At 51.6% G+C, this 19,300-nt stretch overlaps 1 protein-coding gene across 4 annotated transcripts in view; it reads right to left on the bottom strand.

Annotated features, from left to right (window-relative positions):
• ZER1 (zyg-11 related cell cycle regulator) overlaps positions 1-19,300 on the bottom strand; it is a 31,318-nt gene that overhangs the window by 3,386 nt on the left and 8,632 nt on the right. For 2 of the 4 annotated variants that reach the window (XM_045771294.2, XM_045771293.2), the window contains exons 2-14: positions 15,378-15,629; positions 12,426-12,576; positions 11,765-12,201; positions 11,275-11,451; positions 10,331-10,445; positions 10,034-10,180; positions 9,533-9,706; positions 5,264-5,479; positions 4,496-4,537; positions 4,001-4,120; positions 2,886-3,001; positions 2,372-2,560; positions 1,305-1,402 (exon numbers count right to left, since the gene is read on the bottom strand). In XM_045771294.2, the coding sequence (XP_045627250.1) occupies positions 1,305-1,402; positions 2,372-2,560; positions 2,886-3,001; positions 4,001-4,120; positions 4,496-4,537; positions 5,264-5,479; positions 9,533-9,706; positions 10,034-10,180; positions 10,331-10,445; positions 11,275-11,451; positions 11,765-12,201; positions 12,426-12,576; positions 15,378-15,535 (2,140 nt within the window). In that variant the 5' untranslated portion in view covers positions 15,536-15,629. Of the gene's footprint in view, positions 1-1,304; positions 1,403-2,371; positions 2,561-2,885; positions 3,002-4,000; positions 4,121-4,495; positions 4,538-5,263; positions 5,480-9,532; positions 9,707-10,033; positions 10,181-10,330; positions 10,446-11,274; positions 11,452-11,764; positions 12,202-12,425; positions 12,577-15,377; positions 15,630-16,255; positions 16,351-19,300 lie in introns of all 4 variants that reach the window. The other 2 variants (XM_087869290.1, XM_045771295.2) reach the window with 2 other exon arrangements.

Here is a 19,300-nt window from a genome sequence, read left to right as displayed (position 1 = left end):
TCAACAGACCCAGGAACGTGAACTTATCTGTATATTTAACAGTGTACTACCAGCTGATTTTGGTGTCCAGCCAGGCTGGAACCAGCATTCCTTCCTATTATTGGGTGGCTCACGGTTCACGCCAATGAAGAATATTCTAGTGCTCAGGATCAGGGCATTATGCTCCCTGGAGAACACGGGCATTTCAGTGGACCCTCCCCACCCCTCCACCCCTGCAGCCCTGTGCAGTCAAGAGTTACTTCTATGCTCTCCATTTCACAGATGAAAGAACTGAGGTTTAGAGGGATGAAGGAATTCATCCAAAGTCACTCTGGAAGCTTGTCTGAGGGAGTCCCAGCTCAGGGCTCTTCCCTCTGGACTACACTGCCTCTCGGAGGTCAGGGGCTACTTTTTAGTAATGAAAAAGGCTGATGCTTACTGCAGAGTTGGCACGGGCCAAGCACTGTTCCGAGCACTTTATATCCCTTACTTCACAGCGATCCTATTTTTATCCCATTTTAAAGATGAGGAAATTGAGGCCCAGAGAGGTTGAGAAACCTGCTCAAAGAAACACAGCCACAGCAAGTGGGAGAGCCAGGGTTCAAAGCCAGATGTCTGCCCCCAGAGCCCACACTCTGATCCACTCTGCCAGTTAGAGGGACTGAGCAGGATACGGGCACCGGGCTGGGCACTTTGTGCTAGTTCTCTTTTCACATCAATCTTATGAGGTAGGCACGATCGCTGTCCCCATTCTACAGAGGAGGAAACCGAGGCCCAGTGAGGTTAAATAACCTGCATGAGGTCACATAACCAGGAAGAAAGAGAACGAGGCTCAATCCTGGCCTGTCATCAAGGTCTCCTAGTGCTATAGCTTCTTTCTCCTCCCCCCCAAAGCCACCCAGCAGAGGACGGTTCAGGCTCTTCTATGGGAGGATGGGGCGCTTTCAGAGGAATAAAGTTAGAATTGTTTTAAAGTTCTCTCATGTTCCCTTGGAACTCTGTTTCCTCAGGGCTTAGTTCTTTGTTTGGGTTGGTCTTACTCTGTCTTGCAGGGGCGTGGAGAAGCAGGAGGCATTAAGAAAGCTATCTGGGAACTCTGGATGGGCCGTTGGACCTGCCAGACTAGCTTCTGGCGATGAGGCGGGGCCAGCCATTATGCCAGGCGTCCCACAGATGCTGGAAAGTGGAGGCCGTGCTCTCAGGTACAGACACTGACGCCAGCTCTCTTAGTACTCCGCGCCTGGGTTATAAGCTCGCAGGGGGCAAGTGTGCTTGCAGCCCCGTGAGCAGCCCTGTGTCTGAACAAAGGTCAAGTGGGTACTCACGGTAGACAGAGACTAGGTTGTACAGGGCCCAGGTGGCCCAGTGCTGGCTGACCGGGGAGATGCCCTGGGGAAGGAGGCGAAGAATTGGCTCAAATGACCTGTAGAAAGAGAGATCAGGGTCACTTCTGATGCCGGGGGTTGGGGGAGTGCATCTTCCCCTGCTGGAGGGCTCGCCCCCCACGAGCAGGCTAGTAGGACCCTGCGGAGGCGGGGCATCGGGCCCTTCCGGCTCCGCGAAAGGAGCTCGCTGTGAGAGAGGTCCAGCGCAGGGGTGCGGAAGGGAGGCAGGAGCGACACAGATCAGGTGGTGCAGAAACGGTGCTCGCGGGCAAGGAGGAGCAAGCTGGTTTTGGGGAGGCAGGGAGAAGTACCCTGAGAAATGGAAATGAGACTTATGATGGCCTTCTGCGGGCCCCCTGGAGTCATGGTCCCAGAGCCTGAAAAATGCAAACCCCCGGGGCCGGGGATTCCACCTCACGTCTCCCTGGGAACGGCAGTCCCCGGAGCACCGGCAGAGCCACAAGCGTGGTGAGCCCGCTCCTCCCAATATGGGTTTTCGCCGTCAGCGTCGATCCGTACAAGATGGCCCATCGGCACCCCGAAGGCCACTGAGTCACAACATGAGGAGGGAGACCCCTAGCTGTGGCTGCAAACCCAGCCACGAGCTAGGAAGACTTGACCCCAGCTGCACTGCAAGGAATGAAATCAGAGCCGAGGGAACCTGCTGGAAGGGGAGGCCCCAGACCAGGAGCAGAGGTTCTTTCGGGGAGCGAGCTCACGAATGGCTTCTGTTTTGTTCCCTAGTGTGTGTCGGTATTTTCCTCTTCTTTTTTCCCACAAATAAACACGTCTCAGATGTTTGTCAACAGCAAGTTTTGGGTACACACAGGTGCTGGTGTGCACGAAACATGCGCCCAGCTTTATGGGTGACCTGTGTGCTGTGCGGGGGCTGTCCCTCGGCCAGAGCCAACAGGGCACGAGAAGAAGGGCCTTGCTGGGAACGAGCATCCTGCCTCCCCACGGACCCCACTCGCACACTGTTCCCTCCTCCCCTCCCTGCTCCGCACCTGTAATTGATGTTTCTCCGAGAGTTGATGTCCCAGCTCTGGATGGCTGCCCACATGCGCTCCTCCACCTCCTCCCGCGGGGGTTCGCAGATGCCCCACGCCTCGGGCCCATCAAACATGATGTGGGAGAGGACGCCGCAGGCGTTGTACGAAACCTCGATCCCGTCGGCCTTGCTCTCCAGCAGGTTGCTGCCAAGCAGGAGAGAGAAAAATCCCTCCAATTCCCTCTTCAGACACCAGCTGCTGGGCCCCAGCTTACAAACTGGATGCCAGAGGTGTTGCTGATTTATCACCTATTATCCATATCCCGGTGACTATTCTAAAGATCCGAGGTCGCTGAAGACACAGCTACAAGAGGACCATTTAGGGAGGCTTGAGAGAAACCACTTTATAGATGGAAAGTGACATTTCTAACAGAAACCTAGGCAGACAGCGGTTGCTGCAACTGAACACAGACTACAGCCCTGAGCATCCTGGCAGCCAAGGCAAAAAGGGAAAGGAGAGAAATACCAACCTGAAGACACTGATAAACTGGGAAGTCATTAGCTGGGGCCGCAGCTCCTTCACCTCGGCCACGTTTCCCAAGAGTCCTAGCATGTTCCGATGCAGTTCCTGCTTCTCTGGGAATTCCTGGCAAAATGAGAGCCAGCGGGGCCACATCGATTAATACTTAATTAGCATCTGGTGCGGTTTTGTTGTGAAGTGTCTGGTACCATTAACCGAGAAACTTTATGGGCGTCTGGCCATTCCAGCCAGACCAAGACGGGGAACAATACGCTGCTGTCCTCGCATCTCTCGTATCCTACTGCACGAATACAGTGCTGGGTATGTACCGTATGGGATTCAAATAGTGGGGGCTCCCTGCTACAAAATCAAAGGCTGAGTGGAGATCTGACCTAAAAAACTCCAAAGAGGACAAACAGGGTTCTATTTGCCAAAAGCTCAAAATTTTGTTGAAGGGAAACCTCGTAGAAACTAGAACAAGAAAATAAAGGATGAGGTGTATTTATTTTTTATAATTGCTACTATTTATTTTTTTATTTTTATTTATTTTTTTAAAAAGATTTTATTTATTTATTTGACAGAGAGACACAGCCAGCGAGATAGGGAACACAAGCAGGGGGAGTGGGAGAGGAAGAAGCAGGCTCCCAGCAGAGGAGCCCAATGCAGGGCTCGATCCCAGAACGCCGGGATCACGCCCTGAGCCGAAGGCAGATGCTTAACGACTGAGCCACCCAGGTGCCCCAATTTTTTTAAAGGAAGCTCTATGCCCAATGTGGGGCTTGAACTCATGACCTTGAGATGAAGAGTCACATGCTCTATGAACTGAGCCAGCCAGGCGCCCCAAGGATGACTTTTAAAAGACCCTCCTACTGGACAGAATTCCATCCAGCTGATGTCCCAGCAAACCCCAGCCAGACTGTGGGCAGCCTGGGAAATCACTGTGGACAAGGACGGGACTGGGTTTTCCGTTGGAGGGAGGGCTCTAAGAGGGGTGGGCCTGTAAGTCGGCCCCCACTGCCCACGGGGAGAGAGGTTGCTGATGGATCTGGGTGGTGGGATGCCCGGGGACAGGAGGGTGGCCATGTGGGTGGTCAAGGAGGCCGCTGCGCTGACCGCGGGCAGTACCTTCAGGCAATCCAGGAAGAGCTTCATGCCATTGAAATTGAGGAACATCTCGCAGTTGTCGGGTGTCTCGTCCGTGATGTTCCACAGGGCACTCCAGGAGAACTCCATCACCTGGTCACACTGAAGGGAGAGGCGGGCTCAGCACAGCTCACCCGGAGGGCCCCGCAGGCTCTGGCACCCGTGAGGGCGTCCCCTAACAAAACATGGGTATCCTGGGGCGCCTGGGTGGCACAGCGGTTAAGCGTCTGCCTTCGGCTCAGGGCGTGATCCCGGCGTTATGGGATCGAGCCCCACATCAGGCTCCTCCGTTATGAGCCTGCTTCTTCCTCTCCCACTCCCCCTGCTTGTGTTCCCTCTCTCGCTGGCTGTCTCTATCTCTGTCGAATAAATAAATAAAATCTTTAAAAAAAAAAAAAAACATGGGTATCCTCCAGGGGCAAACCATCCCGTCGGGCTAGGGGAGGGGCGGAGTGGCTTCATGAAGGCTCGACTTACTATCTTGTCCAGCAGCTTCTTCTGAATCAGCTTCAGCATGGTCTGTGGGCAGAGAAGAGAACTTGCGGGGGGCCAGGGCTCAAGAGCTATGTGTCCCCCAAGACCCAAGATGGAGAGAGGAGAGTCGGCACGTCTACTCCTGGCTGATGCATCCTGACAAGATCAAACGTGCCCCTCTGGTCTGGGCGGCTGCAATCCACAGCCTTGGTCCCTAGCATCGGGAGGCCTGGGTGCTCGTCCCGGCTCCACCCTGGCTCCCTGTGTAGCTTTGGGCCTGGCCCTCTGCTCTGAGGGGTCCGGCCTATGCGGCGCCAAAGTAAGAGGAGACCAGACACTCCTTCCTCATCCTTTCCTTCCATTCTTCGGCAAATACTTACCTCCCCACTGTGTGCCAGGCCCCACGCTAAAAAGTGCTGGGGCTGTCATGACGGAAGAAGGAACAAGCATACACTGTCCTTCCTCGCAGAACTCACAACCCAGTGGGGAGGCCGACGTTAAACAGTCCCTGAGATACCCCAGTGAGAAGGACCTAACGGGACCTGGTCTGAGGAGCCAGGAGTGGCCTGGGCGGTGGGAGCAAATGGGCGGATGGAGCAGCTGGGAGAGGATGCCAGAGTGTTCCAGGCAGAGCAAATCTCCGGGACATAAGCTACATTCACGGTGAGGAAATTCTTCCTTCGGTCTAGCCTCAATCCTTCCTGCAGCAGAGGGGCTCTGGAGATGGCAGGCAGGGAGGGAGGGGAGGCGGCGCCGCCCGAGGGCACGCACCACAACAAAGCCCATCTTGCCCACGGCCTCCTTGTGGTCGTTGTCCACTTGGCAGACCAGGGCGTTGCACAGGTGCACGGCGATGCGCTGGATCGACTCGTCCTGCCGCGTGGGGTTGAGGATGCTGAGCAGGAGCTCGTTGACCCGGCGGTACTGGAATTCCAGCTCCTCGGGGATGCTGAAGTTACAGAGGGTCAGACAGCAGTTCCGCTGGACCTGGGCCGGGCCGGGAGACAGGGAAGCACGGTCAGGGTCGGACTCAGGAGCTGGACTCCAGGGGCGCTCTGGAGGCGTGAGATCAGCCAGAGCCGTGATGGTCCGGGAAGGCTTTCTGGAAGAGGAGACTCCAAGCCTTTTTTTGTTAACATTTTAAAAAAATGGTGAAATATAATCTTCATACAGAAGAGGGCATAAAACACAAACGTATAGTTTTACGAGCATTTATGAAGCGAACAAGCTTTTCGGCAACCATGCAACCGCCTCCTGGGTCAGGAAATAGAACACTGCCGGCACCCAGAAATCCCCGTGGGTCCCTTCCTGGTCATCAGCCCCTCTCCCCACTAGAGAGAACTACTGTCCCTGCTAGTCTGCACGAAACACTCTCTAGCATCTTGCTTATCGTTGTCTACCATAGGTTTGCAAGTTCAAGGATCTCGTTAAAGCAGCTGAAAAGCATTCACTTGCCCACTGCGTTACGGTCCTTGAATTCACTCGCCCATCCCACTGTTGGCGGACATCTGAGGAGGCTTCAGCGCTTGGCAACCTCACACGATGTCTCGCGCATGCATCCTGGCGTCCATGCGCACGGGCTTCTGGGTCACACGTGGCGGGCACGTCTTCAACTTGACCCGGTGACACCAGACTGTTTGCCAAAGTGGCTGTACCGTTTATGGTCCCACTGGCAGCGTAGGCGGCCTCACGCTGCTCGACGTCTTTGATTTCTTTGTGCGTTGTCTATGGGCTTTTTTTTTTTTAAGTATTCTTAGAGGGTGTGTCTGTAATTTAATACCCTTCCATCCTTTCTCGTTAGATTTTGGGAGATCATCGTGCTTCATCAATTATGTAATGTAGAGGGTAGCACCCTTAGTTAACTTTTTTCCCCCAATTACCCATAATTTTTTTAATTTGAGAAAAAAATTATTTTAAATTACAAGAGCCAATACTTACTGTAAAAAGTTCAAATAGTATTTGAGCGAAAAGTTAAAAAGTCTCTCACTTTATTCCGCAGAAGTAATCACTGTTAAAAGTTTGGTGCATGTCCTTCTAGATTTTTCTATCACGCAAATACAAATATATATTTGGGGGAGAGGCGAGGCAAAAAAAGATATTATAAATACTGGCCCAAAACTTTGCATATCAACATGCAGTGGACATCTTTCCACATTAGGGACATACCATAATATCCCATTGTGTGGGTATGTTACTTTTCCAGGTCCCTAATACTAAAACGTTCTGGTTTCTTCTCATTTATCTTTAATTAAAAAGGGCAGATGTATGTATATCTTTTTCCTCTAAAAAAAACATTTGAATTGTGGAATACAGAGGTCCAAAGATCAATGCATTTACAGTTTTGGCAAATTCTGGCAGTTGGCCTCCACAAAGGTGATGCAACTCATACTTCACCCATGATAAGTATACAAAAGTACTCTCCCCTGACCTCTGTCAACGCTGGGCATCATCAGTCTCTTGAGATAAAACGTGATATCTCGTTATTTTAATTTCCATTTCTCTGATAGAGTTTATTAATTTGTTTGGGAGTCTTCAACTAGCATTTTTGTCAAAAAAAAGACACCCCTTTTACCGGATGATAAAATCAATCTCAAGGTAGAAAACAGTTGCTCTAAAGTCTGGAGTTGGGAGGCAGTGGGAAAGCAGGCCTTCTCATCCCTGCAGAGACTGTATCTCTACCGTAGCCTTTCTGGAGGATAATTCAAGAATACATCCCAAATGCTTTAAAAATACACCTACACATTCATTGCCCCGGCAATGCCACTTTTAGTCACGCATTATAAGGATAATCAATTGAGTAGAGTCAGCAAAGCCTTATTTGAAATAGCAAACAAGAAAAAAGTCACCTATGTGTTCACCATGGGGGCTGACTCAGTGACTGCAGCCTGCGCCTGTGGGGCAGCCTGGGCTACTCTGTGGGGACAGGGCTTGGCCACTGCCTCCCAGCTCGGGCGCACGGTCGGCTCCAGAGTGGCCTTCCCTGGATGAGGACGCTGAACACTGTGCTGACACCAGCAGCTATAAAACGACGGTGAAGCCCAGCTGCGAGGGGGAGGACAGCTGGACTGGGAACAACTTTCACTCTGTAGTTAACACATTTTCTTTCTTTTTTCAAAGATTTTATTTATTTATTTGACGGATGGAGAAACGGCACAAGCAGGGGGAGCAGCAGGCAGAGGGAGAAGCAGGCTCCCCACTGAGCAGGGAACCTGATGGGGGACTCGATCCCAGGACCCTGGGATCACAACCTGAGCCAAAGGCAGATGCTTAACTGACTGAGCCACCCAAACGCCTGAACACATTTTCATATTATGGTTGACCCTTGAACAACCTGAGGGTTAGGGGTGCCGACCTCCTCCCCACCTGCTGCCGTGCAGCTGAAAATCCACGTATAATTTCTGACTCCCCCAGAACTTCACCACTAACAGCCTACTGTTGACTGGAAGGGACCCTTACTGATAACATCGATAGGCAATCGACACATTTTGCTCATTATATGTGTTACATATTGTAGTCTTACGATAAAGTAAGCTGGAGCAAAGAAAATGTAAGGGAACCAGGGAGAAGAGAAAATACAGTGACAGTGCACACTGTATTTGTCAAATAAAATCTGCATCTAGTCGTGCCTGGGTGGCTCAGTCGGTTAAGTGTCTGACCCTTGATTTGGCTCAGGTTGTGAGATCAAGGTTGATTTGGTCTCAGGGTTGTGAGATCAAGGCCCACATCAGGCTCCGTGCCCAGCACGGAGCCTGCCTAAGATTCTCTCACTCTCCCCCTCTCCCCCTCCCCCTGCTCCTACTTGATCTCACTCTCTCTCAAATAAACCAATCACTCTGTTTTTTAAAAAAGGGGTGCCTGAGTGGCTCAGTCAGTTGAGCATCTGACTCTTGATTTCAGCTCAGGTCATGATCTCAGAGTCGTGGGACCGAGTCCTCCACTGGGCTCTGTGCTCAGCATGGAGTCTGCTTGTCCCTCTTCCTCTGCCCCTCCCCCCACCCTTTCTCTCTCTCTTTCTCTCAAATAAATAAATAAAATCTTAAAAAAAAAAAAAAAGCTGCATTTAAGTGGACCAGCACAGTTGAAACCCATGTGGTTTAAGGGTCAATGGTGCTTGAATTTGTTTTCTAGGCATTAGATGTCTTACTTTTGTAATCAGAAAAGAAACATTATTTTAAAAGTTCTGTTGTAGGGGCGCCTGGGTGGCACAGCGGTTAAGCGTCTGCCTTCGGCTCAGGGCGTGATCCCGGCGTTATGGGATCGAGCCCCACATCAGGCTCCTTCGCTATGAGCCTGCTGCTTCCTCTCCCACTCCCCCTGCTTGTGTTCCCTCTCTCACTGGCTGTCTCTATCTCTGTCGAATAAATAAATAAAATCTTAAAAAAAAAAAAAAAGTTCTGTTGTAAAAACGTTTGTTGATCTGGAAGATGTTCACGTTCGTAAGACGCTGCTGAGATAAAAATCCACGTTACGCAAAGAGTAAGTAAGTGCAGGATGACCCCATCTACTAAATAAACATGCACAGGTGAAATCCAGAAGGACAGGTATCCACCATCAACAGCGGCTTATCTCTGAGTGGTAGGATTACAGGTGGTTTCTTTTTAACTTTATATCCGTAATTATAATTTTTCTAAGGTCAAAATTTTACTTTCATAATAAAAGCAGCTATTGGAAAACAATCTCCCTGCCCCCCGACCAGCAGAGCGTTCCTGGGCAGAAGGGCTGAGGAGTCAGCATGAGCAGAGGCCCAGAGGCAGGAGAACAGGGTCCCTGGGTGGGGAGGGTGGCATGGGGGATGGGCTGGTCAGGTGGAGCCGGGCTACAGGGTCCTGAATACCAGGTCCCAGAGTCTGGGAGGGATGCTGTGGGTAAGACGGGCGGCAGCAGGGGGGGCGGGGGGCGTGCAGTACAGAGCCAGGCGGAAAAGGGTGCGAATAAGCACGGCCCCCTGAGGGGCCAGGTGGGCGAGGCTGGGACACAGGGTGCACAGGGAGAGGAGGGGCTGGGCCTGAGCATGCAGGGCCGTCGCGGGCAGGGGCTCACCGTCACCTCCTGGTAGGACTCCATGCCATTCAGCACCACCTGGATGACCTGTCGGCGCAGCCGGACGCTCTGCTCCGCGCGGTACTCGGAGTTGGTCAGGTAGAAGAGCGCGGCGCTGCCCGTCACTTGAATGTTCTTGTCATACTTGTGGCACTTGAGGGCCGTGATGACCAGCTGTAGGAAGACAGCGTAGGCCTGGGTTGGCAAGTCCTGTTCAAGTCGTGCAAGACCAGGCCTAGGGCTCTGCCAGGGGGGCTTGGATGGGTCCTCTGGGGTCCGGCTTACCCCAAGCCTGTTCTCTGAGAGCGGAAGCGAGGGCGGGGGGCAGACACTGGACAGCGCCAGGGGTCTGGGATAAGGCCAGCGCTGGGACAAGTCAGGCCTGGGGTTCGGGGGTAGGACCGCTAGTGTCCTGGGGATGAGGAGGGACGGGGGCTCGGGGGACATGCTTCAACCGAGTCCAGCACCTGCCGGCTGGGGACCCCCGGGGTTGAGGCCGACCTTCAAGGCCCGAAGAAGCTGGTTGCAGCGCTCGATGCGTGCGATGTCAAAAAGCAGGTTGATGGCCCGTGAGGTAATCTCAGGCCTGTGCTCCGTGTAGGCCTCTATGGCATTCAGCACCTGCTCCTCATTTTTGTCACCACTGACCTGGGAATGGAACAGACTCAGAACCACCCAGAAGTCCCCAGATCCCAGCTCCATCTCTAGCCCCAGGGCAGACACCTTGGGGCCCCCAGCCCACCCCCTTCCCCGTCCCCGGGCTCCCTATTCGCCCCCCTCCCTGACTCCCTCTCTCACTTTGTAGGCGGGAATGTGTGTGAGGCGGCACAGGGAGGTCTCGAAGAGCCCAAGGAACTGCAGTGGCCTCTTCAGGGCCCGGAAAGGCATGATGCTGCTCTTGGAAGGCTCAATGCTGGGGGAACAGGGTGTCGGGGTCAGTGGCCTATGGACTGGGGCTGCCCTGGGTTCAGGAGGGCTTCTCCCTGGGGGTGGCTAGGCATTTCCTCAGGGCCCTCTACTAGGCCTTCCTGCCTCATCTTTTGGGACATAGACCCCCCCCACCTCTTGATGGAAAGGTGGCAAGGTCACACTGTACAACATGTGGGATGGGAGATACTGTTGTAACCATCTTTGGAAAATACTATGTGCCCTTCTAGTGAGAACTTGTCACCTTTATGTAAAGTCCTACCAACAATCACGAAGGGACATGCCCATCAACCCAACCCCGTGAACGTATGGCTGGGGATAGGGCTTATAGCCAGTTATAGCTGGATGGGTTTGAATCAGATCTCTCAACCAGCCAAGCCAGGAAGCATCCTGCCTGCTGTGATACCTAATGCATGGCAGACACTGCTGGCCCATCCTACCACCACCACCACCCGTCTCTAGCCAGGCTGAGTGTCCTAATTTCCCGGTCACTCCTCAAGCTTGCACCTTCCAGCCTTTGCATATGCTGTTCCTTCTGCTGGAACACCTTTCCTCTGGCAAACTCAGAAGGAGCTTTCAGGATAGCTTGGATGCCATTCCTCCTTCCTCCTTCCTGATCCTCAGGGCAACCCCACAGCCCTCTGCCTCACCTGCCACAGTCCTAATAATGACTCCTCTGTCCCCACTAGCTCGTACGGACTCAAGAGGGCAGGGCCTGGTTCGTTTCTTTATCTCTAGCACCCAGGACAGGACTTGGCTCGGCAAATGCTTGTTGAATGACACCCTGCTGGCAACCATGGCAGGTGGGTCCCCACCTAGTCTGCCCTGCCTCCTCGTCCATCTTGGAGATGCTGCAGTTCTCCAGGATCATGTGGCCAGAGATGTCCAGGGACATCAGGTTCCCCAGCTTTTGCACAAAGAGGCTCAGCACCTTGCGAGTCAGCTTGAACTTGTAGTAGCTGGAGAGACGGTCTCGGGAGATGTCCAGGTGTCTGGAGATTGGAGTGGGGGCCACAGGTCAGGAGCTGGACACGGGTTGGGGCTGCCTCAGAGACCCCTGCTCCTTCAGTCCATGGCAGGGGAGGGGCCCATCCCTGCCACAACTGCTCCAGGGCATTCTGGGGAAGAGCCTGCTGGCACCCCAAGGCCCTGAACAGCCCGGATGCAGCCAAAACACTGGGCTTAAGGAAGGGGACTGTCTCTTCCAAACCCACTACTGCCCGGCCAGGGACTCACGGACCTCCTGGGACTGCCAACCCGTACCTGCCCACCCCTACCCTGGTGAGCTCTGGGCCAGCAGCTCACCGCAGCTTGTGCAGCTGGACGATGACCCGGATGTGGTCGTCTGACAGGTCCATGTTGTAGAGCACAAGGGACACCAGGCTGTCTTTCCACTGGGTTAGGAAGGCCGCGTCGCTCGTCTGGATGCCTGAGAGGTCCAAGGCAGCCAGGGAGTTGAGTGGCCGTAGCAGGGACTCCACAGGGACCCCGTCGATCATGCGGCCCAAGTTGAGGAAGCGTAGGCGGCTAAAGCCCTCGAACGTAAAGTCCTTGACCAGCACCTGGCAGGTGGGGTTGACGAGGCACTCGTCTTCACAGCCCCCTGGGTTCTCCTCCTCGTAGAAAATGTTTGCGCAGCCGAAGAGGCTCAAGGACACCAGGGTGTGGCTGAAACTCCGCAGTGTTTGCAGACTCTTGGCAGACAGCTTCTCGCAGTTGGTCAGGTACAGCTCCACCAGGTCCTGGTAGCAGGCACAGCCCCGTCATCACCACAGCCCACCCACCCCCACCTCCGGCCACCCCCAGGCCGGACCCCAGACCACACGTGGGCTTGGGGAGGGACGTGTGCAAGGCGGGGGCGCGCTGGACTCTTGTGCTGGAGGCGAGCACCAGGCCCCCGACTCACTGGCCCTCTCCGGCCGGCCTCCCCATGGCTGTCCCCGCTGGCTGGCGACGCAGGTCTCACCTGCTTGCGGATGGCCTCCAGGTCCTGGTCCTGCACCAAGTCCTCGCGGAGATGGATCCGGGTGAGGCGGGTGCTGCGGGGGTCCGAGAAAAGGCTGAAGAAGCTCTCGTGCGGCTCAAAGTTGCAGGCGGCGTTGACCAGCTCCACGTACCTGGGAGGGAGAAAAGCCTGGCTAGTGGGAAGGGCCCGGGGACCCTCGTCGTCCCTCAAGGCTCAGCACCAGCCCTCCTGTCCCTGAAACCTTCCCTCACCACCCGTCAGCAACTTCCATCTCCTCCATCCCCTGCCCCTCTTTCTAACAGCACCTGCTTGGATCCTGACCGCCCTGCAGGTGAGATGAAGGTGGCCCCAGGCCCTAGGAGAGCAAAGGTGATGAAAGGGCCTCTAATCAATAGCAAATCCCAAACTCTCCCTCCCGAAACCGTGCACCCCTATAACAACCACACACGTCCACACTCCTCATCTTTAAGCCAGCTTCTGTTCCTTGATCGAGCCCCTCCCAGGACCCTTTCCAACAGGAAGATTAAGCCAAGGGGTTTAACATTCCCAGCTGGGTAAGGGCAAGCACTCAATAAAACCCCGTTTCAGATGCCAGTTGATACAAGAATCCTGGTCTGGTGGAAAAGGCTCGGGAGTCAAACACCCTGGACTCTAAATCCTGGCTTGGCTGCTCACTACTTGGGCAACTTCACACGAGTAATGGAACTTCCCCGGACTCTGGTTTCTTCCTCTGTAAAATGGACATGACTCGGGTCCACAAAGCATCCGGGCAAGTGCCTGACCCGCGTTAAGTGCTCAGAACATGATCACAAGTCGGGCTCTGTCCTCAGGACACATGCAAGTTCCCACTCGTTCTTCTTTTCTTTTTTTCAGATTTTATTTATTTATGGTTTTAAGATTTATTTATTTATTGGAGAGAGCGAGCGAGCAAGCAGGGGCGGGGACAGAGGGAGAGAGAGAAGCAGACTCCCTGCTGAGCGTAGAGTCCAATGTGGGGTTTGATCTCGCCGCCCTGAGATCACGACCTGAGCCAAAATCAAGAGTTAGCCGCTCAACGGACTGAGCCACCCAGGGGCCCCCAATTTTATTTTACTTTATAAAGATTTTATTTTTAGGGGCACCTGGGTGCCTCAGTCCACTGAGCGGCTGACTCCTGACTTTGGCTTAGGGCATGATCTCAGGGTCCTGAGATGGAGCCCCGTGTTTGACTCAGTGGGGAGTCTGCTTGGGATTTCCTCTCTCCCTCTCCCTCTGCCCCTCCCACTTGCACTCTCTCTCTCTCAAATAAATAAATACATCTTTAAAAAAAAGATTTTGAGGCACCTGGGTGGCTCAGTTGGTTAAGCATCTGCCTTCGGCTCAGATCATGATCCCAGGGTCCTGGGATCAAGCCCCACATGTGGCTCCCTGCTCGGCTCGGAGCCTGCTTCTCCCTCTCCCTCTGGCCCTCCTGCCCGCCCGTGCTCTCTCTTATCTCTCAAATAAATAAATAAATAACATATCTTAAAAAAAATTTTTTTTGAAGAATTTATTTTTAAATAATCTCCACACCCAACATGGAGTTCAAACTCAACCCCAAGATCAAGGGTTGCACGGTCCATTGACTAAGCCAGCGAAGCGCCCCACAGGTCCCGACAAGTTCCCATTTTTATATGCAACTGTTTGGTCTAACAATTTCCCTTCTGGGCATCTAGACTGAACTCCCTGAGGTGAGTGAATGCATATCCTATGGCCAGGAGCCTCTGAGAGTGGGGAGGCCCCAGGAGGGCCCACATAAAGATTTTCCGAATGATTCGATTCCTGGTCACAGATCCATGATTTGTGTACCAGCACGTAAACATGTGTGTGTCCATGTGCACACACAGACACGTGTTTGTAGGCACAGGTATGCGCATACACACACACACACAACAGCCAGAACTCCTTCGTTCATATGTAGGTTTCTTTTTTTTTTTAAGATTTTCTTTATTGTGGGCCGCCTGGGTGGCACAGCGGTTAAGCGTCTGCCTTCGGCTCAGGGCCTGATCCTGGCGTTATGGGATCGAGCCCCACATCAGGCTCCTATGCTATGGGCCTGCTTCTTCCTCTCCCACTCCCCCTGCTTGTGTTCCCTCTCTCGCTGGCTGTCTCTATCTCTGTCAAATAAATAAATAAATAAAACCTCAAAAAAAAATTTGTTTAAAAAAAAAAAAAAGATTTTCTTTATTGTTTTGAGAGAGACAGAGCGCGCGCGTAGGGCAGTGGGGGAGGGGCAGAGGCAGAGGGAGAAGCAGACTCCCTGCTAAGCACGGAGCCCGATGCGGGGCTCGATCCCAGGACCCCAGGATCATGACCTGAGCTGAAGGCAGACCTTAACTGACTGAGCCATCCGGGCGCCCCTGTATGCAGGTTTCTTTCTTTCTTTTCTCTCTCTTTTTTTTTTCTTAAAGATTTTACTTATTTGACAGAGAGAGAGAGACAGCCAGCGAGAGAGGGAACACAAGCAGGGGGAGTGGGAGAGGAAGAAGCAGGCTCCCAGCAGAGGAGCCCGATGCGGGGCTCAATCCCAGGACCGCAGGATCACGCCCTGAGCCAAAGGCAGACGCTTAATGACTGAGCCACCCAGGCAACCCTATATGCAGGTTTCTATACCCTCTCACAGATGTAGTGCACACTTACAGCTACACACTCAGACATACCCCGTGCTGCAGAAGCCCCTGTGTGTATATACACCCCTTCCTTCACATGCACACCCCTCCACACACATACCAACGTGCACGTATGTAACTTCATGGTTATGAATATACCAGTGTTCTCCTGCACCCACAGATACCCAAGTGTGTGCACACCCCCTCACACATGGGTATTCATAGCCACATCCCCACATGGTGCACACGATGGCCCCAGAGCCTCCGTACGTGCTCATGCTGTGCGTAAGACTCACACCCGTGCCCCAGCCCCTCGCCTGCTCACTCATTGACGAGCCGGTCGCAGATCTCGCTGGGCAGGAAGATGTCTGGATGCAGCCGCAGCGTCTCCTTGTCCAGCAGGTAGCCCAACGTGCCATCCAGGTTGCGCAGGCAGAAGTCGGTGCAGAGGGCCATCAGGGACTCGGGGGTGTCGGACGCCATGCTGGGGGCGGGTGGGTGGACCAATCCGGGACAGGGGCCCCTAGGGGCAGCGGAGACTCCCCAGCACTCACAGGATCATTGGCAGAACCACAGCCTGGGGAACAGGAAGAAGCTAAGTGAGCCACACGTAAGAGCCACAACCACCGGCTACCCTATGCTCACTCTCTGAGTAGGGAAACTGAGGCCCTAGGATGTCACACTCAAATTAGCAGCTTAGCAGAAACATGCCCCAGGGCTCCTGATTCCTTCCCTGCTAGGTGTGATTTGACCTGCAAAGGGCACGGGGCCTTGTCCAAGCATTTCTATGCCTTCACAGTAACTGTGGGCAGACATGCATGTGCTGGGGACTCCATGCTTGGGTGAGGATAACAGGGGCTTTCCTTAACAGCGACACAGGGGTGTCCCTTACTATGTAACCTAACCCATAAATAGCTGTCATCATGTGAACACTCAGTTTGTGCCAAGGCTTTCTAGACAGGCTGTCACTGAATCTCATTGTATATGATCAAGAATGAAGGCTCCTCCCAAGAGAAACGAAAATGTGTCCACATAAAAATGGCACATTCATGTTCACAGCGATATTATTCATAATAGCCAGGAAGTGGAAACTACTTTCCATCAACTGATGCGTGAATAAACAAAAATCGTCTCCCATACAATGGAATATTATTCAGCCGTAAAAGGAAGGAGGTATTGACACGTGCTACGACACGGACAGACCTTGAAAACACTCTGCTAAGCGAGAGAAACCAGACACAAAAGGCAAGATATTGTAGGGTCCCGTTGATATGTAATGTCTAGTGAGAACAGGAAACCTATAGAGACAGAAGTAGATCAGTGGTGGCCCAAGAGCTGCGGGGTTGTGAGGAATGGGGAGTGACTGCTAATAGGTACGGGGTTTCTTCTGGGGTGATAAAAATGTTCTAAAATTGATGATGGCGAGTCACACAACTCTGAATATACTAAAAACCACTGAATCATCTATGTTAAATAGGTATACTGTATGGTATAGGAACTGTAGCTCAATAAAACCGTTATTAAAAAACTAAAGTCGGAGGGTGCCCGGCTGGCTCAGTCAGAAGAGCATGCAATGCTTGATCTCGGGGTTGTGAGTTCGAGCCCCACCTTGGGCGTAGAGCCTACTGAAATAAATAAATAAATAAATAAATAAATAAATAAATAAATAAAGTCGGGGCACCTGGCTGGCTCAGTTGGTGGAGGATGTGACTCTTGATCTTGGGGTCCCGAGTACAGATTACTAAAAAACTTAGGAAAAAAAACAAACCACCAACCCTAAAGTCTCCTACTATCTTCATGCCTGAACTAGGTAAAGATTCCTTTAGAAAGACTCATAAGGGAAATATGATAAACCAATCTGCATTGAAGTGAAGAAACTTCTATTCATATATACACAAAAATTAATCGAAGATGGGCCACAGACCTGTATGTGAAGGGTGAAACAACGAGGTTTCTAGAAGAAAACACAGGAGTCCATCTTGTGACTTTTAGAGTAGGGAATCATTTCTTAAACAGGTCACAAAAAAAAAAAAAAAAACCCACCCAGAAACCATAAAGAAAAAAAAATTGTACTGCCTTACAAGAAACAACAATTGTTGGAGAGGATGTGGAGAAAGGGGATCCCTCCTACATTGTTGGTGGGAATGCAAGTTGGTACAGCCACTCTGGAAAACCGTGTGGAGGTCCCTTAAAAAGTTAAAAATTGAGCTACCCTATGATCCAGCCATTGCACTACTGGGTGTTTACCCCAAAGATACAGACGTAGTGAAGAGAAGGGCCATATGCACCCCAATGTTCATAGCAGCAATGTCCACAATAGCTAAATCGTGGAAGGAGCCGAGATGCCCTGCAACAGATGACTGGATTAAGAAGTTGTGGTCCATATATACAATGGAATATTACTCAGCAATCAGAAAGAATGAGTTCTCAACATTTGCTACAACATGGACGGCACTGGAGGAGATAATGCTTAGTGAAATAAGTCAAGCAGAGAAAGACAACTATCATATGATTTCTCTCATCTATGGAACATAAGAACTAGAATGATCAGTAGGGGAAGAGAGGGATAAAGAAAGGGGGGGTAATCAGAAGGGGGAATGAAACATGAGAGACTATGGACTATGAGAAACAAACTGAGGGCTACAGAGGGGAGGGGGGTGGGGGAATGGGATAGACCGGTGATGGGTAGTAAGGAGGGCACATATTGCATGGTGCACTGGGTGTTATACACAACTAATGAATCATCGAGCCTTACATCGAAAACCGGGGATGTACTGTATGGTAACTAACATAATATAATAAAAAATCATTATTAATAAAAAAAAATTGTACTGCCTTAAAATGCACATCATTCATCAAAAGAAATCATTAAGAAAGAGAAAGGACAAGTCACAGACTAGAAAATATTTCTAATAATATATCCAACTAATGACTCATATTCAGAATATATAAACACCTTCTACAAACCTTTTTTTTTTTTTTAATTTAGCAATCTTGAACTGGGTGGTTCAGTCGGTTAAGACATTGCCTTCAGCTCGGGTCAGGATCACGGGTCCTGGGATTGAGCCCCACACTGGGCTCCCGGCTCAGCGGGGAGCCTGCTTCTCCCTCTTCCTCTGCTACTCCCCACTTGTGCTCTCTCTCTCTCTCAAATAAATAGATAGATAGATAAACAGATAAATAAATAAATAAATACATACATACATATTTTGGCAATTTCTACACCCAGTGTGGGGCTCGAACTCACATCCCTGAGATCAAGAGCCATATGCTACACTGACTGAGCCAGTCAGGTGCTCCCAAGTTGATTTTTAAAAAAAGATTTATTTATTTATTTGAGAGAGAGAGAGAGAGTGTGCACGCATGGCTGCACATATGCAAGCGAGCAGGGTGAGGGGTGGAGGGAGAGGAGGATCCCCAGCAGACTCCCCACTGAGCATGGAGCCCCACACAGGGCTTGATCTCCCAACCTCGAGATCACGACCTGAACTGAAATCAAGAGTCAGACACTTAACCGACTGAACCACTCAGGCAACCCCCCCCCGCAAATTGTTTTAAAAAGGACATAGCACCCAACTAAAAAATGGGCAAAAGACTTGAACAGGCATTTCATAAACCATAGAGAATATATGGACACACGGAAAAGGGCTCAGCTTCATTAGTGTCCGTAAAACCACAATGAGATACCATTTCCCACCCACCAGAATGGCTCAACTGGAAACAACCCAGGCAATACCAAGCTTGTGCTGTGGTGAAGACGGAACAATGGGATGTCACCCACGCTGCGGGTGGGAGCATAAATTGGTGCGAACTGACAGTGTAACGGAATACTGTGCGACACTATCTACTAAAGCTGCATATGCACACATGTTCAATGTTCAGCAATGCCACAGCTAGGCACACACCCAGCAGAGATGCACATATGCATGTCCCCCAAAGACACAGACCAGAATGCTCACAGCAGCATTACTCAGAATAGCCAAAACCAGAAAAGAATCTGAACGTCCCTGACATTAGAATGAATAAGTACGGTACACTCATCAATGAAATATTAAGTGCAACAAGAAGGTACAAACTATTGTTAACACAATAGCTTGGATGAACTTCTCGAGTTTAGTGAATGGAGTCAGACACAAAAGAGCACATAGTATATTACATACCGAATGAATCCATTCATGTTTTACTCCATTAAGTTAAAGAACCAGAACAATCTGATCTGTGGTGGCAGAAGGCAGGACTGAGGTTACT

Source organism: Ursus americanus, chromosome 18 (assembly GCF_024610735.1).
Source record: "Ursus americanus isolate L20-20 chromosome 18, mUrsAme1.1.p, whole genome shotgun sequence".
Lineage (NCBI taxonomy): Eukaryota > Metazoa > Chordata > Mammalia > Carnivora > Ursidae > Ursus > Ursus americanus.
Note: the sequence above shows the minus strand (reverse complement) of the source record. Positions and strands in the feature narration are given on the sequence as shown.